We start from the raw sequence: 25,893 nt of genomic DNA, 5'->3' as shown, positions 1-25,893 counted from the left end.
TTATGGAGTCTTAAGGTTGAATATGAAGCATTTATGTAATATTAGTAGGAGTTTTGTAAAAAAAAAAAAAAAAAAGCCACTGCTACTCAGATCTGCTTTTATTACATTCACTGCCAAAGACGGCTATAGATGTCAAAGATTTGTTTCAACTGAGCCGCCTATCACTAACGGCCGAATGCAACTCACATGAGCAGATGTTATTTTTTGGCAAACTCCTTTGGCGTGTTGTAATCTTTTGTTTGCTCCTATCTCCGCAGACATCCATCATGGTGCACGAGTCCCAAAGCAAGTACAGCGCGGTGCTGCTGGAGAGGGATGATTTGCTTTCAAAATTGAAATTGCTGGACCAGGATAAACACCGGCAGAAGCGCCTGGAAGAGGAACTGGCCCGCATCAAACATTCCCTGGAGACGGAGCTTCGCAACAAGCAGCGCTTGATTGATGAGAAAAATAATGTTCTCAAGGATTTCACCCTTTTGAAGAGCCAGTACGAGTTGAAGGAGACCCAGCTCAGGCAGTGGGAGTCGGACAGGTCCAAGACAGATCAAGATAGGTTGAGTCTAAAGAACGAGATCGAGAGGTTGATGAGAGAGCTTCGAAGTGTCGAGGAACGTTACAAGAGTAGGCTGTTGAGCTCCGAGAAGGAGGTGACGGAGCTGGGCCTCAAGAGAGACGCGTTGCAGAGAGAGATCGAGAGGTTGCAGAGAAGGCCGAGTACGTTGAGTAGACAGACGCAGACAGACATGAAGGTGGCCACCATCGACCCTTCCAAGCTGGTTTTTGATGGGGTACGTCGCAAAGTCACAGCTCACCAGCTTTGTGACTGCGGCGTGATCAGCAAGGCCACACTGGAGCTGCTGCTGCAGGGGAAAAGGAGCGTGGACGAGGTAGCCGTTGACATCCAAGTGAATCTCAAGGGGACAGGAATTATCGCCGGCATGATGACCGGTTCTCAAGGGAAAATGCCTTTCACCGAAGCCAAAAACAAAAATCTAATGAGCCCGGAGAGCGCACTCATGTTGTTGGAGGCTCAAGCGGCTACGGGTTACATAGCAGACCCCGCTTTTAATGAAAAGATGCCCGTGGACACCGCTTGTTCCAGGGGTATCGTGGACACAGAAGACAGAGACGCCTTGGTGAAAGCTGAAGCCGCCAGTGTCGGTTTCAAGGATCCATACTCGGGTAAAGTGTTATCCGTGGGCCAAGCTTGCAAACAAGGCCGAATCGACAAGGAGACGGCGCTCCGTTTGCTGCAGGCTCAGGAGTCCGTCGGTGGTATCTTGGACCCCGTTCTGAGTGTATTCCTGCCAAAAGATTTGGCCCTGGATCGCAATCTTATCGATGAGGAACTCTACAGGGCTCTGAACAGAAGACCCGCCTGCTACCTGGATCCAACAACAGGAGAAAAGATCAGCTACGGCGACCTTAGGAGGAAGTGCACAGTGGAACCCGTTCACGGTTTACTCTTGCTTGAGGGCTCAGAAAAACCCATGACGTTCCCGGGGTTCCGTGGACAAGTCTCTGTGACGGAGCTGATCAATTCGGAATTGCTGGATGAAACCGATTTGCAAAGGCTGAGAGAAGGTCAGATCACCAGCAAAGATATCGAGGATAAGCTCAAAAATTACCTCTACGGATCGACCTGCATCGCAGGGATCTATGATGAGGTCAACGACAGGATATGGCCCTTTTATCAGGCAATGAAGGAAGGTCTGCTCATGAGGGGGACCACCTTGGAGCTCCTTGAAGCCCAGGCTGCGTCCGGCTTCATTGTTGACCCAGTCAACAATGTCTTCTTGACCGTAGATGAGGCAACAATGAGAGGACTGGTCGGAAAAGAATTTAAGAACAAGTTGCTATCTGCGGAAAGGGCCGTTACCGGATATACCGACCCCGCCACAGGAAAGACAATCTCCCTTTTCCAGGCCATCAAGAAAGATCTGATCGAGAAAGGCCACGGAATCCGTCTGCTCGAGGCTCAGATTGCCAGCGGTGGGATCATTGACCCGAAAGAGAGCCATCGAATTGACGTTTCCGTTGCTTATAAACGAGGATACTTTGATCAGGAGATGAATGAGATCCTAACTTACGAAGGGGATGACACAAAAGGGTTCTTTGACCCCAACACTAAGGAGAACCTGACGTATCTGCAGCTAAAGGAGAGATGCATCACCGATCCCAAGACCGGCCTGGTACTCCTGCCTCTAACAGACAAAAAGAAAGCCAAGGTAACACAAGAGAGCCGAAGCAACATCCTTCGCAAAAGGCGGGTGGTGATCGTCGACCCGGACACTAATTTGGAGATGTCCGTGCGAGAGGCCTATCACCGCGAGTTGATCGACTATGACACCTTTCTGGACTTGTCAGAGCAGGAGTGCGAGTGGGAAGAAATCACTATCAAAGGCTCAGACGGATCGACACGCTTGGTGATAGTGGACAGAAAGACGGGGACCCAGTACGACATTCAGGACTGCATGGCGCGTGGGATCATCGACCAGAAATCCCTCGATCAGTATCGCTCGGGAAAGTTAACCTTGACCCAGTTTGCTGACCATATTTCCAGCAGGACCAGCGGCACCGAGTTGACCATCTCAACCAACAGCGCTGACGACGTGATCACTTGCAGCAGTCCCACCCAGGCCGCGCCGTCTTCTCCGACCGTTCGCAAGCGCTTCAATAGTATTTCCATTACCGTCTCTCCCCCGGAGATGTTTGATGACCAGAGCCCTGTGGCGGCCATATTTGACACAGAGACCTTGGAGAAGATCACCATTCCTGAGGCGCACAGAAGAGGAATCGTGGATGCCATCACGGCGCAGAGACTCCTGGAGGCCCAAGCGTGCACCGGTGGAATTATCAACCCCTCAACGGGAGAAAGGCTAACACTGCAGGACGCCGTCCATCAGTGTGTCATCGACGAATCCATGGCCAATAAGCTGAAGGCGGCGCAGAAAGCCTATCTTGGCTTTGAAGATGTGAAAACCAAGAGGAAGATGTCGGCAGCCGAGGCAGTGAAGGAGACGTGGCTACCTTACGATGCCGGCCAGAGGTTCCTGGAATTCCAATACATCACCGGAGGCCTGATTGAGCCCGGCACTGGAAAACGCATTAGCATTGAGGAGGCCATTCGCAAAAGCTGGTTGGACGGCATGGGGGCACAGAAACTTCAGGATGTCCGCAGCTACCCGAAAAATCTGACCTGTCCTAAGACCAAACTGAAGATCTCCTATAAGGATGCCATGGATAGCTGCATGGTGGAAGAGACCAACGGTATGAAAATGCTGCAGGCTTCCTCGGTGTCATCAAAGGGACTCAGCAGTCCTTACAATGTCTCCAATCCAGGATCTCGCTCTGGCTCCAGGAGTGGGTCTCGTAGAGGCAGTGTGGATTATTCGTCTACATACACCTATAGCTGCTCGTCCAGCAACACAAGTGCCAACTATTAAGTCAACATTTTAGTGCACAGAACAGACTACAAGAATAACTTGCCTAATAACTAGATTTTTATTAACAATTTTCCTGTTAAACATTTTAAAGGTTTTTATGGTATATATGAGAATTTGGGATGTTTAAGAATTGAATATGAATTGTATTTGGATGAGTGTTTGGAGCTGGTGTTTTTTTTTAAACGCATTATAATCCACAGCCTTGCGTAAATGAGATATAATATACATTTTAACATGGAACATTGAAGAGTGCAGTGGTTTATTTGAAAATGCTTGTTCAACTTAGTTTCTGTAATTCTTGCTATTTTTTTTTGATAACATTTTGTTGTAGCTGTAGTTGAGTTTTGATGTTCTATCCTTGAATGAAAAAAAGCTCAATTCAAATGCTGTTATGCATTTAAACACTGACTTAGTAAAGTGCTGATCAGCTGTAAAATACTACTGTCATTAATATGAATTAAAAAAGATAAATAAAGGCTTTGTTACCACTTCTGATTCCGCTCTGTGTTCATGTATTATATATACTGAAATGTATTTGAGAAGTAAAAGTAAAAAATGTACAGGCGAACAGTATCGATTCTTGCCATAGGGTGGCGCTAATTATCTGTTTACAAAATACGGCAAATACGTTTCAACAATTTTATGGAGTTTGTATTCAGCGACACCACGCTTAAATGTGAAATAAATTCTCATTTGTTGATAAAACCGCTTAAATTTTGAGAACAAAATAAGACCTGTCCTTGAGTCAATGACGTTCAAAGATCAATTGAACAAAAGAATATTAATTGTGTACATTATATAGTACAGTGAAGCCTCGGTTTTCGAACACAATCCGTTCCAGAAGGCTGTTCGAGAAGTGAATCGTTCGAAACCCGAATCATGTTTTCCAATTACAAATAATGGGAATTTTTTTTAAATCCGTTACAAGCAAAAAAAAAAACCCCGGCATTTTTTCATTTGCGCAACTGCAGCACCGCCGAACGCGCAACTGTAGCGCGTCGCCGACCGCACAACTGCGCCGCGCTGGTCGCATCATTGTGACAGAGCGGCCGCTGAAATTTAGAAAATATTTTTAAAATCCTGATGTATTTTCCAAAATGTAAGTGGACCTCAGTGCGCAGGAAGTTTGATTTTGTCCGATCGCGCAACTGCAGCGCACCGCCGAACGTGCAACCGTAGCGCGTCACCCACCGCGCAACTGCACCGCGCTGGTCGCATTATTGTGACAGAGCCGTCGCGGAAATTTAGAAAATATTTTTAAAATCCTGATGTACTTTATAAAATTTAAGCGGACCTCAGTGCGCAGGGAGCTTAATCTTGTCTGATCGCGCAACTGTAGCGCACCGCCGAACGCGCGACCATAGCGCTGGTCGCATTATTGTGACAGAGCGGTCGCTAAAATTTAGAAAATATTTTTAAAGTCCTAATGGACTTTCCAAAATTTAAATGGACCTCACTTTTTTTTTTACATTATTTTAGATGATAAGAAAAATAAAAACAATCATCTACAGTCAAAGTTAGACGATGAAAAATATCGATCGGCTTATAATAAATCATATCGATAATATAAGAAACGTGTTGAAGTATTTTTCTAGAGGGCGCACTATCATTCATAAAGAATGAACTCATTTCCATTCTCCTCTCCACATGGGACGATTTAGGAATGGGGGCAGGAGGGGTCGTCCTGTTGGGGGGTGTCTGGAGGAAATGTGCGTGTGAAAAAACGCGCAAAATGAGGGAGGGATGGAAGAGGCTGGAGGGGGGGCCGGGCTGGAAAGGGGGGCGTGGCAATTGAAGCGAGACGGCCCATGGAGCTGTGGGAGGACCATCCCCATGCCAGGACTTGCGGCAACTGCAGCGCGCAGCAGCTTCGACTGGAGGAAAGCGTGCCAAGATAACGAACGAGAAGCTTTTCAGCGCAACTCTGCAAGGAACCCCTCAACGCCTTTGCAGAATAAGACAACTTCAATCCCAAGTGTTTGAGCTCCATCTTGAGCCCCCTCCGATTGTCCAAAAGCTCGGCTGGAATGAGCGCGCTCCGTGACGGACTGAGGCTTCTGTGACCTCCCTCCGACACTTTCTCTACCCTTTCTGCACCTCTAACTGACAAAAGAGGTCCAAGCGAGCCTACTGAAAGTGCTTCCACGCAGCCTGCTAAGGTAAGGCTGAACTTTCCTCTTCTTTTTTTCCTCCACCTTCACACAGTCAATCATTACCAGCTGCAGGGAGGATTTTAACCTCTGCTTGCTTACAAGGTAATAGCGGAGGAGCACAGTGGCGCTTTTTTTCTCTCAGCGACCCCCCCCCCCCCCCCAACTCATTTCATTGGGCTTGCAAAAGCAAAACAGAAAGTTTCACACAGTATTTACCTTTGGCGCGTGTCCTCATGTCTATGTATGTGCGTGTTTGTGTGTGTGCGTGTGTGTTTGTGCGCGCGTGTGTGTGTGTGTGTGTATTCGTCCACTAGTTTCAACGGGAGTCTGAGGACAGAGAAGGGAGTCATTCAAACTGAGCACACTTTGTGAAAGTCTTTTTTTTTAGCCTTGTTATTGGAAAGTATGCCTGACAGGCTGACCTCTTAAAGTAGTGGTGGGAAATCTAGGGCACGCGGGCCACATTCGAGCCCTCAGAAGCATTCAATGAGGCCACCAAAACTACACTGTAAAAAAAAGTTATGTGGACTTATAATTTCAAAACGAACTCTGATAAAAAAATAAAATAAAGTTGGGCAAGTCAACTAAATATTTTAACTAAAATTGGCTCTTTTTTCATATAAAAAATAAGAGTTGTTGTCTCCTACACTTAAAGATAAACGGATAAATAACCAAGCAAATTATTTTGGAGCAAATAAATTGCTTGCTTTGTTGTCCGAACTAATATCCTCACCATTAATGCCAATAGTTATGTATGTATTACATTAGTTAGAAATAGTTAGCAAAATACAAGTTGTGTTTGTTTACATTAAAAGTTGCCTAAGTTCCTCTGGTCCGTTTCCGCTATTCTCAAAAGATTGTCATTTATTTCGCCATAAATTTAGCAGACCCTGTATAAAAACCGTAGTAAATGCTTCGCCATGCCACTCTTAAACATTCTCAGTCCGTGACTTTTGCTTCCATGCTTCGGTGCAATGTTGGGCGCAGCTCATAATGTGTACCACGTGCAGCCATTATTGTGGATGACTTCGCCGGACGTTCCAAATGGGACCGAGTCTCTTCGGTGTTTACTCGGAACTACTGCGAAATCGTTTTGACATCACTCCTTCCATGGAAGTTCAATTGAGCCACACGCCTCCATCTTCACCCTCCTCAGGCATCATTCCGCTAAAGGCAGCAGGCCGATCTCTTTCAACATTAATTAGAGGCCTAGCAAGACAGGAGAAACATTTTTTAAGCCAGCAATTACGGCTTTTGTTGCCGGCGTCGGAGAAATGCGAACGCTGCAAGATGGCTAAAAGAGACAAATGTTGATATTGCGATAAAGCACCGTAAGTTTAGTAAAAGGAGTTGCCGTAACTTGGCTGCCATGTGAAAACAATTAAAGTGAGCGGAAGGACCAAGAAATGCTTGAGATGAACATGGAGGGAGAGTGGGAATGTAAATCCATTTCGGGACACATTCCACCATGACCTTGGGATAGGAACGGATAATGAGGGAGTACTAAGGCAACCACCAGGCTGCTTTTTTTTTTTTTCTTCCTCCCCCCCAGAGTGAGGCCTGTTGTTTTTCTTCCCCTCTGTTCATAAAAAAAAGTGTGCCAAATACATGTTAGGCTTCCAGCTTATAAACTTGCTAAAAATAAAAACTTCTCCCAATATGTGGCTTTTTTTTGTTTTTTTACGGTTTTGTTTAGTTCCAAATGGGTGCGAGCCTGCCTGAGGACATGACAGGAAAAGGCAGGACCAAATTCTGGCCTTATAATGATCCCATTATGTCACTTTGAGCATGCTTTCCTGCAGTTTGAGGCCAAGACTCCTGCCAAGTATGAAGACATTTGGAAGAATGATGATGCTAATCACAGCCAATTAGGCCATTCTTTGATTTGAACTATCAGGAGTCAAGAAAATTGTGACAACTTTGATTTTAAGGAATGATGTGGTTATGCAGGTATTTTTTTTCTTCATTTTTTTTGTGAAAAATAATTAGATTGATAAATCTGTCATTCATTTTTTTTTTGTATCACAATCATTTAAGTGGCTATTTGATTTGAACTCCAAATTCTAAACTCTAGATTCTAAACATCACTTGGCCTCTGATTTTGTGAGCAAGAAACCTCACACATGACAAGGAAAAATAAACATCAAGTGTTTTTAGCGAATGGTGCGCTTGACGTGACACATAACCAAAATTACATAGAAGACAAAACGGTTGCATCAGGGCAGACTCACACTCATCCACGCCACGATAATCCACAAAGGTTGAATCGAGGCAACTGCACCAAATAACCTGTCGATTCAAGTTTTACAGGAGTACTAGTAAAAGAAAGCGATTCTTCGAAAACATGGTGACAAAAGTCAATCTTTTTCCTGCTTTAACATCAATCACCAGATTTGACTGTTTACAACAAGGCACGTTACGCAATCATGCAACTAAACAAGCTCCCTGAGATGTGCGTTCTTGTTTGTGTCTGACGGGGTGGTGAAAAATAGCCGTCCCGACCGCTTCCTGCCTCTTCCCGACATGCCGATGCCGACACTCCCGTGTAAACAAGACTCTAGAACTACACAAAAACATTGACTCTAGTTCTACAATGTTAATTGATCCATTTGTTTTCAACCTCCAGAAAAGTTCGATTGAAATGATTTTTTGTTTAACCGATGCAAACCGCAAATGGAGCTCACATTAAAGCCTAAAAAGTGGATTTGAATCATGTCAGCTTGCTTGGAGTTTAAATGATTGAAGTCACTGGACCCCGAGACTGCTTTCATATGGTTTGCGGTGGTATCGCACTTTTCTTTAATTGGGCTAAAAACGTCGCATGACTCACAAAACTATCTGCGTTTGGGATAATGGAGATCTTTTTTTTTTTTTTTTTTTTACCCGCCTGTCAGCTCCCAAACCGCTGTTTTAATTGTGACAATAAAAACATTTAGATGGCATTTGAACTCAGTGCACGACTGAAGCGTTATGTAAAAGGTTTCTCAGACCTTCAGTTTGCTTCCCCCGAGTATGCAGAAATAATCTGGCGCGATGATGACCACATTGCCGTCGGTGATGGAAAACAGGCCGCGAGCGAGCCAGCCAGCTTGTCGACGCATGTAGCAACCGGTAAACTCAGACACAAACAAACATCTGCGCGATTCAAGCCAGTCTCATTCACCAAGACGGCCAAGTATGCAAAGTTCTTGCCAACTTTTGTCATCACAATGAACTTCCAAAAATGAAAACAAACCAAAGGCCGGGATTCAACGCGTTGCTGACGTTAGGGAATGGGAACTTTGCCGTCACGTCGCAGCTGTGGAATATTCCATGAAAAAACAAACAAATGATGGCCAGGTGAAAGGGCGGGGCTCCTGAATAGAGCTTTGTTTACATTGCTTTTCTTTCCTGAAGCTTTTACACTTTTAGATGCATGCATTGAGGACAACATACTAGTCCAAATATACCTGCAGGGCAAAGAGCGGCGTGAGCCAGACACACCCAAATCCCCCAAACATCCTGCCGCAGCTTGTTGGGAGCAGACCCGATCACTTTTATGTTCTTCGACCTTTGCCGAGGCTGTATCCCCTGCCAGGCGTGCCATGGGTGGCCTTGGAATTTGAGCTCCTTAGCAAAACGTCTTTTGCCCCTTGTGAGCTAATGTTGCGCCTCATAGCAGAACAAAAGCAGTGGGAGCAAATTAAAGAGCAATTATCTGCAGTGCGTGCCGGGGCAAGTCGCTCGTGTCGGCTCGGGCTGATGAATGGGAGACGTCGTGGTCTGGGATAAGAGATGTGGCAATTTACCATTGATTTTCTTATTGCTTAGTCGGACAATAGTTCGTGACGGCAGACGTTTTTTTTTTTATCTCGGGCAGGTTAGATTGCGGTCGGTAGCTAATTGAAGGAGGTGTAGAAATTGGATCCAACCTTACTCAACCTTTCGTCTCTGCGTATAAACAAAATACTTTCACAACAGCGGGTCGCACAGAGGTTAAGTGTTGCTTAGATTGTTATCTAATCTAATCTTCCATTAATTAAACACTTTGACACATCCCAAAAAGTACAAAGCTAGGTAGACCCTACCTACTGTTCATTAATTTACCATTAGTTGACTTTTTTTTTTTCAGCCAGGCTTTCATGCACACTTACCAAAGTTTCCCCGAGCGATGACCTCTTCAGACACACGGGTTCTTTCATTCGGTCGGCTCCCTCTCGGGCCTCCCTTCAAAGCGCCGTCCGGGATGTAGCCTGCGGTCATTTCACAATTGACTGTCAGACACATTCTTGACTGTCAATAGTTTCATCACAGTTAACAATCAGAAGGTCACATGAGAAGGATGATGATATCGTTTCGCTTCATTTGGAAATGTGAAACTGTTTGCGTGCTTGCGATTGGATCCGGTCTTTGGATCGTCTTTTATCAAGAAATGCCGCCGGTGTCAAGGGATTAATTCATGATTTCATCTCGATCATAAAATGTGACAAACATATGAGTACGCTCTATCACTATTTACTTCAATTGGCCGTGTGTGAATGAATTCAGCATTGTCTCAATCCTTGCAACATTGAAAGGAAGCCCCGCCTTTTAAAAACGACTTTTTAGCAAAAGATAAGGGTTATTTCCCGGGAAGCTGTAACACAATAAAACATAAATGATAAGTGTTTCCTTCACACTGTCAAGTTTGAAAGAATTTTAAAAAAGCAGGGTAAACCTTCAAGAAAAAAACTTTGATCAAATTCCTAAATTGTTTTTTGCAGCACTCGCCCGGCGAAGAAAGACAAATTGTGTTTTTGTTGACAACTTTTGAAAGGTATTTTTGGCCTTTGCTTTTTCTTGCCTAGGCTAGGAAGTCTCTTGTCATGAGCTCATCACAAAGCACTCAGGCTAACATGTTTCAACTAGAGCAGTTTTTTTTTCCCCCCCCTGCCCGACCTGTTGCTGTCATCTCACCGCTATTAAATATCTCGTTGCAGCGTCGCAGATAAGTGCTTTTAATCTTTCCAAATAAACAAGTCGCTCCATTGCTAAGATGACGACCGTTACTGTGCAAACACTCCTACTCGCTACGCAATCTGCTTTTCAGGTCAATCTCCCAATATAGCGGCGAGAAACTGGGACACAATGACAAGCGGCGAGGACTTTGACCGTCAAATATTGACTCGAGCGAAGTTACCTGCGGCGCCGATCGATTCATCGGTTCTCTTGTGACAGGAGAACCTCAATTTCAACATGGAGGAGGGATACGAGCTGGACCTGACGTACATCACGGAGCGTATCATCGCCGTGTCCTTCCCTCGGGGATGCCTGGAAGAGATCTACGCTCACAACCTCAAAGATGTCACACGAATGCTCAAGTCCAAGCACGCAGACAATTACCTGGTCAGTTGAATACTGTTGGAAAGCGTTGACCAACTTTTTTTTTTGGTTCACGCTGAGCTGTAATTTTCATAATCAAAATAAAAAGAACACGCAGATTGACTCACTGCCTACATTTTCCACAGATTATCAACCTGTCAGAGAAAAGACACGATCTGTCAAGAATGAATCCAAAGGTATGTAAATAAGGTTTGAGGTCACTCATGGCGTGCAAAAAAAAATAATTGCTGTTTTTCTGATTGTCTTCATCAGAACAATAATTGTGAAATTGGACTTGCCTGAATCCAACCTGTTGTGTGTTTTCAGACCTTGGATACAGGCTGGCCTGACATGCACGCCCCGCCTCTAGATAAGATCTGCACCATCTGTAAAGCCATGGAGAGCTGGCTCAATGCCGACCCACTGCATGTGGTGGTCATCCACTGCAGGGTGAGCATTCACAAGGATTTTTTTTTTCCCGCTTTGTGATTACGAGCCAATGAAAAACAAAATCTCTTTCTATGGTTATTTATTTCTACCCTGATATGAGCTTAAATCAAGGGTGTCAAACTATGGCCTGCGGGCCTAATTTGGCCCGGAGTGTAATTATATTTGGTCTTCACGTTTTAAAAAAAACAAAAAAAAGACGTTACGAGCAATTTTTATTACCATTTATTTTTGAATGGGCCAAAAAGTGTTTTCAATTCCAGACTAAGCATTTCATTTGATGTTTTTGCATTTCGATGACTCGTCTAGGGCGGCAAAGGGAGAATCGGTGTCGTCATTTCATCCTTTGTGCATTTCACAGACGTATCGGCCAGGTAAGCAAGCCCTCGTGTGTCTATTTTTGTGTTCGAGACAGCGTTTGTCATAGTTTGCCCACTCCTAGTCGGCAGCGAACAAACCACAACAATGCGTCGTGACTCATTCGGCGGACCGCAAAAATAAGTCAAGTCATTTGTTTACCTCTTGTAATTCAAGGTCAATGTGATTCAGAGGCTGACAAAGAGAAAAAAAAGGGAAAACCACACAATTTAAGCGGTGAATCACCCCATATAGAATGACATGAATCAGCCTGAGAAGAAAAAAAACTTAATAGCTCCCGGCCACGGTGTCACTTTCATGACATCTATTCATCTTGGACACTCACTGAGACTGTTTTGACTCGGGCTAGCCGGTGAGACTCCAGAAATTTACAGTAGCCACTCTTTAGTCAGAAAAATATTGCTGATCTCACAAGTCAGAGCAAGTCAAGAGTAAGAGAGGAAAACAATGCGTCCGATTTACAAAAGAATAGGTTTTTGGGGAGAGGGGGGGGACGGGTGAGGGTCTGGGTGAAAAGGCCCTCACGCTTGTTGGTTTTAGGGACGCCTGAATGGCCGAGTTGTGCACACACGCCCTGGTCTCCGCCTCCCTGTTTACTTAAAGCTGCCATTCTCTTCCTCTCTGCGGGAATCCCTTGTCCCTCGGCTTACTTTCACTCGTCTCCATTATGCGTGTGTATGCATGTGTGCCACTTTTGACCTTGTACAAGTCGGGGTTAACGCGCTTTAATGACAGGGGCAGCGCAAGTTGAATCATTGTTGCTGGAAGTGTTTAATAAATTGAAAGCACGCCCCCCCCCCCACCCCACCCCATTTTCCTTCAAAGTGCTGATCAAGCATTGGATCGTTTCGCCATGAGGAAATACTACGACGATAAAGTCTCTGCTCTCATGACGCCGTCACAGAAGCGGTAAGAAGAAGGAAGAATTTCAATTTGATGTTGTAACATTAAGAAACATAAAGTCACTCTTCAAGCTTTTCACATGTCGTTTTTAGCTATGTCTGGATCCTCAACAGCCTCCTAAGCGGCTCCATGAAGATCAACGCCTCACCTTTATTCCTGCATTACATCATCCTCCATGGAATCCCCAACTTTGAATCCTCTGGAGGTTAAAACTTTTTTTTTATTGATCTATTTTTATTTGTTGTTTTATTTGTACTTTTTATTTTTTTTTCATTCATTTATTTTATTTTTATACGGCATGCACAGCTGCAGCGTTTGAGTTCACTCAGCCGTGACCACATCACACACACGCACACACATGCTCAGACACATGCCCGACGACCTCGGGGACCACTTCAGCCGAAGTGAGCCCTTGAGTCGTGCAAACACAAGTCACATTTTAACAAATGGAACTTATGGCACAAAATAAGCTTAACGTGTTTAAGTGTCACGCAAATGTGTCACAATTCCTACAAATGCATGTTGTTGTTTTTTCCCAGTATGTCGACCGTACGTCAAAGTCTACCAGGGAATGCAAGCGGTGTATTCGTCTGGAATCTAGTAAGTTGTGCCGTCTTATTGTGACTTGAGAATTAGTTTTGATTGCCACTTTTTGCACGACAGTCACATCGGTTCAGGCCACAGGGGGCGGATTTGCGTCACCCTGGAGCCTGCCCAGCTTCTCAAAGGGGACATTATGGTAAGGAAAATAAACAGCGCACAATACACCCTCGGATGACATCAGGAATTCTTTTGAGCTTCACCGTATTTTCATATTCCTCTTTTAGATTAAATGTTACCATAAGAGTGAGGTTTCTTCAGAGCGGGAGGTGATTTTCAGGTTGCAGTTCCACACGGGAGCAGTACAGGGCTATAAGATGATGTTTGATAAAGAGGACATGGAATCTGCCAACAAAGGTAAAAAAAAAAAAGGAAGGAAAAACAGGTCTTGACTCGTCTGGCCTACAAGGAGCATGCCAGGTTTAATTTACACGTCTTGCATCCCTGTGTTGTTTCAGATTCCAGATTTCCAGAGTACGGCAAAGTTGAGCTGGTTTTCTCGGAAGGACCGGAAAAGATTCCCGGTAAGTTGGATTTCGAAAAGAAAAGCTCTAGAAAGGAAAAGCGCTCAAGAGCCAACCTCCGTTTTGGTGGGAATTGTGCACAGCGGGTTTATCTGATTATTATTATTTTTTTTAATTTCAGTTTATCAGAATTTTTTAAGAATATTTTGGAAAAAAAAAAGTCAGTCCATGCCCCCCCCCCCCCCATTTTGCTTACTATGGTTATATGAAGAGATTTATGCTATCCGTATCAGGGTCGTCGGGCTCCAAGCAAATACAAAACACATATTTCTTAGAAAAATATCAAAGATAAATAAATCCACTGGACATGAGAATCGCACACCCGAATGATAGATGAGAACCCGCTTGGATCTGATGACTTTTGCACAGCTCTCCAGTGTGATATTTTCAAAGTTATTACTCTTCAAAAGTTGTCGTAAAGGGAGCCCATTGCTAGATTTGATGTTTCTTTTGGCCTCAGGTGCCGACAGATGGCACAACGGCGCCGACGTTACTGTGGACTACAATACGGCCGACCCCCTGATCCGCTGGGACTCTTACCAGAACATGTGTGACACAGAAGGTACCGTAGCACGTAAGTAGCCCTCAAAGTTCGTTGCCTTGAAATTCTCAGCTAATTCGCCATGCTAACGAGGACGAGCGCTAGGGAGGGACAGAAAGTGAACTAGCTTCAATGAGGTAAAAGGGAGGAGAGTTGTTGAGTGTGAGCGTCGGCGGCTTCAAAGGAAGTGAGACTTGAGTTCTCAGGGCCTTTCTAGCATCAAATGAGTAGGCACGCTTGAACCATCGCGCGGCCTCGGCATTGGGAGATTGGCGGCGGGCCGTCCTCTCCGTGGTCGGCGCTCTCCACGCAACGGCGCCATTCACAAGAGCCTCCCAGAATAGATGCCCCATCCACCCAATTCCCATCACTCACTTTTATGAAAGTCGCGCTGTGTTATGCTCACATAAACATTTATGTCCCAATTAGAAAAAAAATAAAATAAAAAAAGGAGACGTGAACAAAGCCGCAACCCCCCCCTCGCTCGATTCCGAAGCATTCATGTGGGATATTTACAGCCCTGCTTTCTCATGTAAACACGACATCCGAGAGGGACTTTGTGGGAATTCTACATCTTCTAAATCTTCCCTTTTTTTGACAGCCTCCAAAGCGACACAACCCGAGGAAGTCTAAAAACTGTTTGTCACAAGAGTGCTAAGATGGTGTGGGGGGGGGGGGGGGGGGGGGAGAACTCATTTACTTCAATGGCTTTTTTTTTCTCTCCTCCAATCAGTACCAATGTTTGTTTTAGCCCTATGTGTGAATTCAAAAGCAGCCCAGAGAGGGTGTTTACTGACAAAAAGGGGCGCTAACAGCTGGAAATGTTTGCAAGTTGCTTATTAAAGGAGAAATAGTGAATAGGTACATTTTGCCCTCTCATCACTTGCTATGTAATCTTGCAGAAAGTCAATATTTAAAGGTAGCCGACCGCCTGTCTTGTCACCGTCGGTCGGGGCTACTGTAGTTTGGAGTCCTTCGTTACTTGGCGAGTAGGAAGAAAGGAGCATCGGCATTCATTGTTCGAGTTATGGCTCCAGGTTTTGACACTTGGGATGTTGGAATTGGAGGAATTTAAGGAAGGGCATTCTATGATTGTATAGTTGTAGATCTTCCAAAAAGTTTGACACATGACACTTGTGTTGGGACTGACCACAGATGACAAGGATACATAGAATTTGGGTGGAAGACAGGAATTGAAAACTATTTACAAGTTCATTCATTTGACTTTTGACTTTGTGACCCACTTTTACAACAGTTAAACCAAGCACGTTTGTCTTTAAGGAAAAAATCCCTTTCAAAAACAGACAAATCGTGACACTTTGTCATATTTGATGATTTGATGGTATCTTCTGTCAAAATGTTGCGATTTTAAAAAAGCACAAAAAAAGGGGGGAAATGGCAGCATGGTCAAAATGACGAGGAAAAAAAAACAAGCAAATAAGTTGCTGTGCTATACTTATAGAAATTTTACCATTTGTAAAAATTTTAAAATGGCGGCAGACAGTAAAAAATGGCAGGAAAATTCTGAATTCAATATATATTATTTTTACATTAATTCATAAACAATGACAAATAGTCTTGTTAAAATTTCCAAACTTTTGAGCACACACTGAGACATAGCCCTTGTCATATTTCCACAACATCCTGCTATCAGATTAGTCCAAACTCATAACATATTTTTTCGTCTTTCACTCCGCAAGCCACCACGAGAATGAGCACTGTAGAATTTCCCATCCACACTGAAGGTAAAGTGTGATTACAGCAGCCCATAATTGAGTGTGGGCCACATCTGTTTCTGGACCATATTGTACGCTAAAGATGTCAGGAATGTGATTTAATGACACGCCAGCGAGAGGAGGAGGACAACTACCGGGCTGCCACTTCTTGCGGAGAGTGTAAGGCAACTGCTTTAATTAAAAAGTATCTTTCTGAAGACAGAAAAATCAGTAGAAAGGAATGTTGTTTTCATTCTCTGAGCCTATAAAGCGCCCCCCCTCCCCTCCCCTCCCCGATAGGGGTAGTCCCCCTCATGTAGAGCAGGAGGTCTAGTTCCTGCCTTTCCCTCGCCCCCCACCTTCCCCTAAGCCCCGCCTCACGTGTTTACATTCCTCTGCCCTTATTTGGAGATGCCCCCCCCACCCCACCGCAACCTTTTACACTCCTTGTGTGGAGTGCAAACACACTCACCTTCTCAGCGAGGAAAGAACTCACTCCAGCCATTTGACCCTGAACGTTATCCGGTATGGAAAAAGCCGTGTCCGCTGCGGCGGTGCTGCGTGGCCTCGGCTCTTCATCAACTTCTCAGGAGATGTGGATTCTCTTGTGTGCCCGCCTGCGAGTTGAGGAAAAGGTAGGAGTATTTGTTAAATGACGGAGGGGTGATGGTCAACGCGTAGGGGGAAACATCTGCCTATAAAGCAGCTTGCACCTTGCTCGGAATGTTACAAGAGGGATTTACTGGGAAGCTGCGGGAGGAGGCCCGAGCCGAGTCGAGCCGGCCCGGCAAGGCCGGATGCGCGTTCCCATTTCTGTGTTTGTGCATGTGGGGGGTAAGCCAATAGTCATACATCAGCGGGGAGGAAGGGGAGCATTATCAAGCGTGTCTGCTCTTTAGATCTGATCATGGTCTTGAACTGAAGATCAAGTGAGAAGTCTGTTTTTTGGGGGGTTTCCTCAGTGGATTCATAAAGTTGAATTCGCAGCGAGAGCAAATTCTTCTAGTGTTGATCCTGACGTCTCTCGTGATGGATGATGAGCCGGCCCGGCCACATACCACTGACCTCCTGTGCTTCTCGATCTTTAAAGAGGTTGTTTGGACATATGCCAAAGGTCAGGGGGCAGAGAAGGGTGGCTCGATCACAGCAGGGAGAGGAATGCAGGGGTCAGAACTGTCGAGATGTGCAGCCGTCTGATGCTCCTGTTGTGTTATATAATTCCATCTTGTGTATTTATGACCTTCCGTGGGTGCTTGATGGCAGGCAATGTATAAAAAGGCAAAAAAACAAAGTCAACAACAGTGGTGAACCTGCGATAAAAGTCCAAAGTCAAACAACCTACCTTGAATAATAGAAATACCTCTTTCCTATGTTACAGTGGCGCGCTGTCAAAGCCTAAGCCAGGATAAAGCACAGAGCAAGAAGACCCCCAACGGAGGAGAGCCCACGTTGGTCGCGAGGACCTGCAGCACCTCGGCCACCTCCAGCCCCGACCACAGCGATCACGCCCTCTCCGTTAGCAGCGACTCAGGCTTGTCTAGCACCTCGCTCTGGGCAGACAGACCCGCAGCTTCGTCGGCGGCCGTGACCTCTACCGCCGTCCGTTCCCACCAGGGTCCCAGCCAACAGGAGAAAGTTCAGCTCAAACAGCTGTTGAGCGGATTCGGAGTGGAGGACCCCTCACTTGAGGAGATGGATGATCCGGCCCCAAGAGTGGCCATCCATCAGATAGTCCCGGCTCAAGTGCACATTAACGGCGACCCCTCGAGAAGTCCTCAAGAGAGGGAGACGGACATTCTGGACGATGAGGTCATCACGGGCCAGGATCTGCATAGCGTGGACAGCTTCGGGACCTTGTCGTCCTCCTGCCACAAAAGCAGCCAGAACTCCCTACTCTCGGACGGCTTCGGGGGTCCCGGTGGAGAGGAAATACAGCAAAGCCAGAGCCAGCTCCATCACCCGCCATCTTGTCCTATGGAGGACTATGAGAGACATTATGGTGAGGCGAGAAGGGTCCACATTAGTCCCAGGAGCAACTCGGTGGTGACTTCCAACCCTAGCATCGTTTCCGTGCCAAAGCATGTCTACAGACAGGGAAGCTATTCCACACAGTCGTGGGTTCGCCAGCAACAGATGGTTGCGCAACAGTTCATTTTCATGCCCGAGGATGGAAATGATGCGGAAAGGTACCAAGGGAACAAACAAAGGAGTAGTTCGCCCAAAGAAGGCCCGACCTCGGAGCAACGGAACTCGGCCACGTCTTCTCCGAGAGGAACGGTTCCTCGCAAGGAACAAGCCGCACTGAACAATAACAACAACAACCAACGAGACGAGGAATTCAAATCTCTTACCGTGGATATTGACAACTCCATCGATCAGCTCAACCAGCTCATCATGGACCTGGACCCCACTTTCACGCCACCCTCCAGCAAAAGCGGCTCCATCCAGAGGAACGGCGGCGCGCGTGTCAACGGCTCGTCTTCCGAATGCTCCAACGGGATCCATCTGCGATTCGCAGAGAACGACGCGCAGCAGATCGGTAAGACAGTTGAGCATGTGATCATGCAAAACATTATTTCTTGTCCAGTGTGCAGTGAAGTGAAGAGCCCCCCTCCCCGTTCCCAAGCCGGCGTGTTTGAGTGGCAGAAATAACAGGCTTGCTGCAAGCGTTTTTCAGATGTTTTCAGTACGTTTCTCAGGTCGCTGCGTTGTTCAGGCCTGCCCGTTTAGCTATCTGGAGGAGGACCAGTACAGAAGAGAGAGGGAGGGGGCTTTATGAACATTGTGACTCAACAAATAACAACAGACTACTTCCCGTTCAGTTGTTTAGCAATCAAAATAGCTTGGAATAGTTTTTAGTATGATCGTGACAATGCCGAGAAAAAATGTTACACATGACCATTTTGAGTGAGTCAAGCCTAGAAAATCAACAAGGTTATTAAGTTTCACTCTCTTAACTCTGAATGGTCAATGACAGCTGCCATGCACTCAAGTTGCTGTTTTGAGCAGGAAACTAATGAGGCGGAAAGGAGAGGCAGTCATCCATCTGGTCGTGCGTGAATCACAACTCCAACATGTATTTGTGGCTGGGAGGGCTGCTGGAGGGGAGGGGAGGGGAGGGAAGGGGAGGGGAGGCCTGGCTCAAGGAATTCCCAACAACTGTAAGCCTGCAGGCAAATATTTTTCCATTTGATTCAAACAAAGCCAATACCTGTCTGAGCGTATCAGCTGCAAGAAAGGGGGTGGAGTCAAACTCAAAGGGACTGGGGGGGCTATGCATTGTTGCTTATCAAATGACTAAATGACCACCAGGACATGACAGTTCTGGTCCACTCGCTAGACAATGTGACTGATGAGCTGCATTTTTAGCACTTGGGAATCATTAGCATTCTTCGGAGTTGACAGTCCTGAGAACATCAAATTAACACCCATGTGCTGAATGGTGATGTTCCTCAGAGTACTCTGAGCAATGAGCCCCCCGTAACTTCCCACACACAGTGGCCCACCAGATTGCTCCCTCGCATTCCTCAGCTGTCCTCTCAAAACACGACTTCAGGCGTTAGCCTTTGATCAACCTGCCAGAATGAACTCAGCCCTCAGTTTAATGATTCCTCTACGGTTCTGCACGTCCAGTTGTCCAGTCCAACGACGGGGATGTCGCACGAAGTTTAAGCCGTCAAGGGAGCGACGTCGCAAGGTTCTGCAGTTCTGGATGGACGCGAACCGAGGACTACAGAATCCAGAGGACGTACTCGCCGCAATCCCAGCAGGTACATGAAACGCCGTAGTTTTGCCTCCAGACGTTTGCTTGATGGCAACTTGTACTGTTTGTCTCCAGCATGCCGTGTTGTGCAGGAACGACAGCGCTGACTACGGATCGCAAGGTCCAGACGCAGGCGGCAGGGTAGAAGCCGGGTGTGAAGTGGCTCCGCCCACTCCCGCCTTCCCTATATCTCCACCTACGCCATACGGTGCGTGTCTCTCTTGTGACCCTGACAAATGTTGAGGTCACCTTATCATGAGCATACGGAGATAACAAACGTCTCGTTTCGATGGTTTCAGTGAAAAATGTGTCAGAGTTTTCTCAGTCATACCGGCAAACACCACCACCCGCCGCCATTCATTCCTATGGAGGCTTCCGGACAGACCATGGTAAGACAATTTCTCACCTGATTTTCAGAGAGGAAACCCCAAAACAATTTCCTGACCGATCTTTGGTTCCTCAGTTAGATTCAATGCCTTTGTTGGCTTTATCTGTGGTGGAAAACCGTCTGTCTTCTGGATTGTTCCCAGAGCTAGGAAGTGGTACCAGCATGGGACAGAGGGCTTCAATGAAATGGACTTAATCCTTTCATCATGGAGCCTTTCTGTTAGTACATAGCAAGATTGTAAATCTGAATGCGCCCACAAACAGACAGATGGACGATATCGCCGTCTTGTATTTCATTACGACTCAACTTCCCCGTATCGGCGTAGTTGTTGGTCTTTTGCTCGGAAGGCCTGAGAACGAAACGCCGCCCCCGCTGTGCCTCTTAAAAGCAGAGACGCTCGCGCCAGAATCTCGGCTACATTCAGTTCTGTCTCGTTGCCGTGGTTACTGTGGGCCAGGAAGCGTGACACAAAGACAAACTTTTCCCCCCCCCCCCTTTTGAAAGTGTACACAGTGGCAAATACAAACAAGGAAACGAAAAGTTGAACAACAGCGAGCTTTCAGCTAACTATGTCAGAGCGCTCAATTAAATCTGATTTGTGTCAGAAATAATTGCTAGGTAGTCTCATAAAGATTGACGACTGCTGTTTTCATTTCCTGTACACCACAATATTGATTGAACTCGATCCACATCTCTTCTCTCGGGCAGTATTTCCCAATGATGAGGCAATTCCTCCCCATTCGCTTCAAACAAATACAAAATAAAAAAAGAAAAGCCGTCAGTAATTCTCTTGACTCACACAGAATCACGTGGATATTCAGAGACGGTCAATCATGTTGGAGTCGATGTGGCAAATATCAACTGCCACCGGACGACACATTCTCCCTCCGCTGTTGGCTCCCATCAGCGGAAAGACGGGTAGGTTTCCGTCCATCTGCTTCAAAATATAAAGATATGTGCTCTCATCTTTCTCCCTTTTTACAACGAAAGCCCATCAGTGAACCAGTCCTGGCCGGAACACCCCGTCCTGAGCCGTCAAACTTCTTTGAACAGCTTCCCCTCCAACAGGCAAGCCCCCCAGCACGCCGCCTCACTGGACTATGGGCACCGAGGCGTCCACCCGGAACCCAACGGCCACAGTTCGCCTCGTAGCAGCCAGCGAAACCGTATGGCTCGCTACGCCCTCGGCCACAGTCCCGCCCAAAGCTTTGACGAACAGGATGATTCACACTGTCCCCCAAACGGGATTCTCTCCTTGGATGAGAATCAATCTCAGCTGCCGTATCTGCCTGAGAAGAAGAGGGTACCAGATGGGGAACACGGGGGCACAGCCTCCCCTGCCCCGAGCGGATTCTCAAGTCCGCACAGCGCCAGTTCGCTGAGTATCCCCTTCCCCAACATCTTACCGGACCTGTCGGCTCAGATCCCGAGAACAGGCTCGCCTCTGCCAGGTGAGCCAGGCAGGAGCTACGAAAGCAAGCCGGTGGCCTTGATGAGAACGTAAAGTTCACTCTGCTCTTGTTTGTTTTGCAGATGTGCTTGCCAGCAAGCAGGTTACGGTCAAATTTGTACAAGATACATCCAAATTCTGGTACAAGCCTGACATCTCCAGAGACCAAGGTGGGTTTGTCCCTTCAAATTGCTCAGGCATGGTAAAAATAAAAATCATCAAATTCATCTTCATCATGGTAAACCAGACTGAAATTCTGTCAAATTAGTCATCATGAGTAGATGTCTCCAAAACCTGCGCCTGCGAAAAGTCATAGGAAGTGGCCCATTTCGGGTAACTTCAAGGCGGTGTTAAAAATAAACACATCCATTAAATCTGATGGCTTTCAAATTTGAAACGCACATACTGGACACAGATGGCTAATGGAAAACTACAAAACATGAGCTTTCAACTTTGCATCTGAGCAAAACATGGTGGAAAATTGACTTGACTTGTCACGGTATACTAACTCATCTCCACAAGGTCAAACTGGACTAAGAGTCTTGCCCTTAAAAGAGGCGGCCACTAGTGGTAGAAATGCGATAACTTTGCTCCTCACATTCCAATGTTCAATGGAGATTTTACTTTCTTTCATTTTATGCTGAAAATGTTTGTGTGGCGCAGCCATTTCAGTCTTAAAGGACAAAGAGCCAGGCTGCTTCATCGTGCGGGACAGCCATTCCTTCCGAGGTGCCTACGGGCTGGCGATGAAGGTGGCAACACCCCCCGCCTCTGTTCTCCAGCAGAGCAAAAAAGGTACGAAATACATCAGAGAATCTCAATTGTTCATTTGAACCTTGAACATTTTGGAATGTCCATTCTTGAGTATGTGGCGGTGGAAAACCAAATGAATTTTGGGAGGAAAACAAAATGGCCTCACTGCAAAATGAGTCTCAGGGACATCCTGGGAATCACTCCCAAAGCCATCTCGTGTTACCGTCCACTGTAGTCGCCTTCATAGTGGAACCCGAGAATCTTCACTGTACGAGGGGCGTCATCGCCATGAAGTAAAACAGAGAGCCGCTGTCTGATAGCTCTTAGATCAGCAGCTAATCTTTCAGCCTAGAACAAAGGAGGTGCTCCATCCTTCCATCCATCCTTCTCCGGGGAAGTCTCCTGTTCCACGTAGATGGGGGTCACTGAAGTGAGGAGTTATTTCTGGAACCAAACATTCTCTGGACATGTTCCAGCGTGACAGAAAGTAACGGTGAGAGTCTCGTCTCACCGTTCCTCTGTGTGCATTATTTCTCAAGTTCAGCACAAAGTGTACGGACATACCTTTCTGGCCACTGCTTATGTGAACCCTCCCAACACACACACCTGTCCCTTTTGTTCACCATCGTCCCGACGCGGTCCAAAGGCACCTGTGGTGACATCATGACACGGTCCCCCCCTCCGCACTCTCAGCTTAGCCCATTGTGGTTTCTTATTAGTGTGAAACCCAACCCTTCTCAAGGAGCGGGTCTTTCTCCGAGCTTTTGTGTCCAGACATTCCTCAGCTCCTCCTGGCCGCCCCCCACACTATCCGAGGCTCTCCTGTGGAATCATAATCCCATTCATCTCACGAGTGGCAGCAACTTCACGTCTTTGCAGCGAATTACCCGGCAAGCTTGGACGGAACTGCTGCTTTTGCTCCCGAGGAGCCGTTGAATCCCTCTAAAAGAGAACAATTGCAATGAAGTCATGATCTTGTTTTGTGTGTTTGTGTTTGGCAGGTGGAGATCTTGCCAATGAATTAGTGCGCCATTTCCTAATTGAGTGCTCACAGAAGGGTGTTCGCTTGAAGGGTTGCCCCAATGAGCCCTATTTTGGTGAGTGACATCATTTGACAACTCAAAGCCAATCCACTCGCTCTGCTGCCCTCTGGCGTTCAAGGGTGTATCTTACAATTCAAGATTTCCCAAACGTTTTTTAGTTAAGCAACAGTTTAGTAATAATCTGTCGCTACGGCGCTCTGCTGCCCTCTGGCGTTCAAGGGTGCATTTTACAATTTCATGATTTCCCAAAGTTCAGGAACAGTCGATAAACCTGTTTCGTAATAATGCATCAAAGTCCCTGTGTGTATTTTTTCAACCAAACCAAGTTTTGTTTTACAGGAAGTTTAACTGCATTGGTTTGCCAACATTCAATAACTCCCTTGGCCCTGCCCTGTAAGCTCATCATACCAGACAGAGGTAAAAAAAAAAAAAGAAAAAATCATATTTGAGTCTGTTAGACTATTATGTAAATCATATTTTGATCTGAAACTACCAATTTTCCCCTCCAACTTAATTTTAAGATCCTCTCGAAGATGTGGTGGAGAACACGTCTCAGTCAGTCACAAACTCCGCCGCGGAACTGCTCAAACAAGGAGCAGGTAACTCGCTTCGTTGGGTTTACATTTACGCTGCTTGGCTGTCGAGTGACACGATTCCAAAAACACACGGAATTTGTCAATTCCCATCTCTGTAGCCTGTAACGTTTGGTTCCTGGGCTCGGTGGACATGGAGTCACTGACGGGGGTGCAGGCGGTGCAGAAAGCCACTGGCATGATTCTAAGCTACAACCCCCCTCCGACTTCCACGGTGGTCCACTTCAAGGTGTCTTCGCAGGGAATCACCCTCACTGACAACCAAAGGAAGTGAGTCCAACACACACACACACACACACACACACACACACACACACACACACACACACACACACACACACACACACACACACACACACACACACACACACAAGATCCAGTCATGTCTGTCACAAGTGCTAAATAATAGACCTTGTCTGCTTTGTAGGCTTTTCTTCAGGAGGCATTACAACGTCAACACGGTCATATTCTGTGCTTTGGACCCTCAAGATAGAAAGTGAGTGAGATTACTGGAATGACCACTTGGGGGCTGGCATATTGATGTTGCATCAAGGTGGTCACTTTTCTTTTTCTCTCATAACAGATGGAAAAGGGACGGCTGCTCATCAGCCAAGTAAGAACACCATTCCTACACAAATACAGGTCGAAAGGTTTTTGAATTTTACGGTTTTCTTACCCTTTGCTTGGCTTCTGCGCAGGATGTTTGGCTTTGTGGCGAGAAAAAGCGGCACCTCCATGGACAACGTGTGCCACCTGTTTGCCGAGCACGACCCCGAGCAGCCGGCCAGCGCCATCGTCAACTTTGTTTCCAAGGTGATGATCGGCTCGCTCAAGAGTAAGTAGGTGGATCCGAGGAACTGTAAATGGAGCACGATTACGAGCAGGATCTTGATGGACTCTTATGACATCGTAGACGTGATTTTTTTTTTTCCCATCTCGCTATTAACGTTCATTAACATTGTTGATTAGAAGAATGCATCTCACGAGCGGTGTGCGTGTATATAGTAGATTGGTTTCATGGGATATATGGCGTGCATATATAAACTATGCAACATACAAATGTTTTATTTTTTTAAACCATGTTATGCATTTTAAGTCTTCCTCTAAGTTTTACGTGTATGACAGCTGTCAACATTTACATGGAAAAGAGTGAGTGTTTGTGAGATGAAAATTATTTGAAGTAAACCTTAATATATATTATGTATTCCTCAACCCAACCGACACAAGCTAGTCCAATTATATCAAAATATGTTTTAATTTTGTCCATTTTTGGGAGATCGCATTCCCATTTATGATTTTGCGGGACACTGAGCCAATTGAACATTTAAAAACAATTCAATGAAATGATCTTGTTTTCTCTCTGGTGCCCCCTATAGGCGAGACGAGCCCTCAATAAGAATTAGCAAGTGGGTTTTAGCTTGTCTTTTCAATTTTTCTTGAACATTTTTGGAGTTGTCTTAAGTTTGTTCTTTTCGGTAGAATTTCCCAAGACAAAAACAAAACAAAACTGTTTTTTTTTACCCCTGTTGATTTGTTTTCCTCATGCTGCTGCGCCTGGCCGCAAGTCTTCTGGTGCCCACTAGAGGAAGTTGTTCCCACACATTTTGAAAACTGCTGTCTGTGTCCGAGAAGAAGAAGCCACCGTTTTCGTATTGTCTCATCCGTGTGGAAGACATAACATGTATTTCTATTTTATTTGCGCCTATCTCACCTCAATATCTTTACAATGATGTTAAACGTGGCCACATGTATCTGTACCTCATGTATACTGGACCTCTGTGCATAACTTTATTTGTATATGCAAATAGAATTTTGTTTTGATGTGCTCTGTAAATAAACACAAGGAAACAGTTGTA

The 25,893-nt window shown here is 45.9% G+C and overlaps 2 protein-coding genes and 1 long non-coding RNA gene across 5 annotated transcripts in view; 2 read left to right on the top strand and 1 right to left on the bottom strand.

Annotated features, from left to right (window-relative positions):
- Nucleotides 1–3,934, top strand: part of dspa (desmoplakin a) — a 13,399-nt gene extending 9,465 nt beyond the window's left edge. The window contains exon 24 of the mRNA XM_085929967.1: nt 258–3,934. Coding sequence (XP_085786093.1) covers nt 258–3,446 — 3,189 coding nt within the window. The 3' untranslated portion in view covers nt 3,447–3,934. The remainder of the gene's footprint in view (nt 1–257) is intronic.
- LOC147046163 (uncharacterized) overlaps nt 1–20,627 on the bottom strand; it is a 27,516-nt gene extending 6,889 nt beyond the window's left edge. Inside the window, exons 1-10 of one of the 3 annotated variants that reach the window (XR_015068194.1) lie at nt 20,217–20,627; nt 18,399–18,552; nt 17,390–18,029; nt 16,761–17,299; nt 16,520–16,664; nt 11,239–11,325; nt 10,961–11,020; nt 10,758–10,888; nt 9,733–9,831; nt 5,808–6,808 (exon numbers count right to left, since the gene is read on the bottom strand). This is a non-coding gene — a long non-coding RNA (uncharacterized LOC147046163). Of the gene's footprint in view, nt 1–5,807; nt 6,809–9,732; nt 9,832–10,757; nt 10,889–10,960; nt 11,021–11,238; nt 11,326–16,519; nt 16,665–16,760; nt 17,300–17,389; nt 18,030–18,398; nt 18,553–20,216 lie in introns of those variants that run through there. The other 2 variants (XR_015068193.1, XR_015068195.1) reach the window with 2 other exon arrangements.
- Nucleotides 5,297–25,893, top strand: tns3 (tensin 3). The gene is made up of 27 exons (XM_085929968.1): nt 5,297–5,605; nt 10,796–10,963; nt 11,086–11,136; nt 11,267–11,389; nt 11,696–11,760; nt 12,590–12,673; nt 12,760–12,872; nt 13,207–13,267; nt 13,331–13,406; nt 13,495–13,624; nt 13,726–13,791; nt 14,252–14,365; nt 17,426–18,586; nt 19,681–19,817; nt 19,886–20,018; nt 20,110–20,199; nt 21,002–21,116; nt 21,189–21,649; nt 21,732–21,818; nt 22,312–22,443; nt 23,403–23,498; nt 23,784–23,861; nt 23,966–24,043; nt 24,139–24,307; nt 24,465–24,533; nt 24,621–24,650; nt 24,736–25,893. Exons 2-27 carry the CDS (start codon nt 10,814–10,816, stop codon nt 24,878–24,880), a joined length of 4,014 nt encoding a protein of 1,337 aa, XP_085786094.1. The 5' UTR covers nt 5,297–5,605; nt 10,796–10,813; the 3' UTR covers nt 24,881–25,893.

This window comes from Syngnathus leptorhynchus, chromosome 14, assembly GCF_054491065.1.
Source record: "Syngnathus leptorhynchus isolate UIUO chromosome 14, UIUO_Slep, whole genome shotgun sequence".
In the NCBI taxonomy this organism is placed as follows: domain Eukaryota; kingdom Metazoa; phylum Chordata; class Actinopteri; order Syngnathiformes; family Syngnathidae; genus Syngnathus; species Syngnathus leptorhynchus.
The sequence above is the reverse complement of the archived record's forward strand: the minus strand, read 5'-3'. Positions and strand labels throughout refer to the sequence as shown.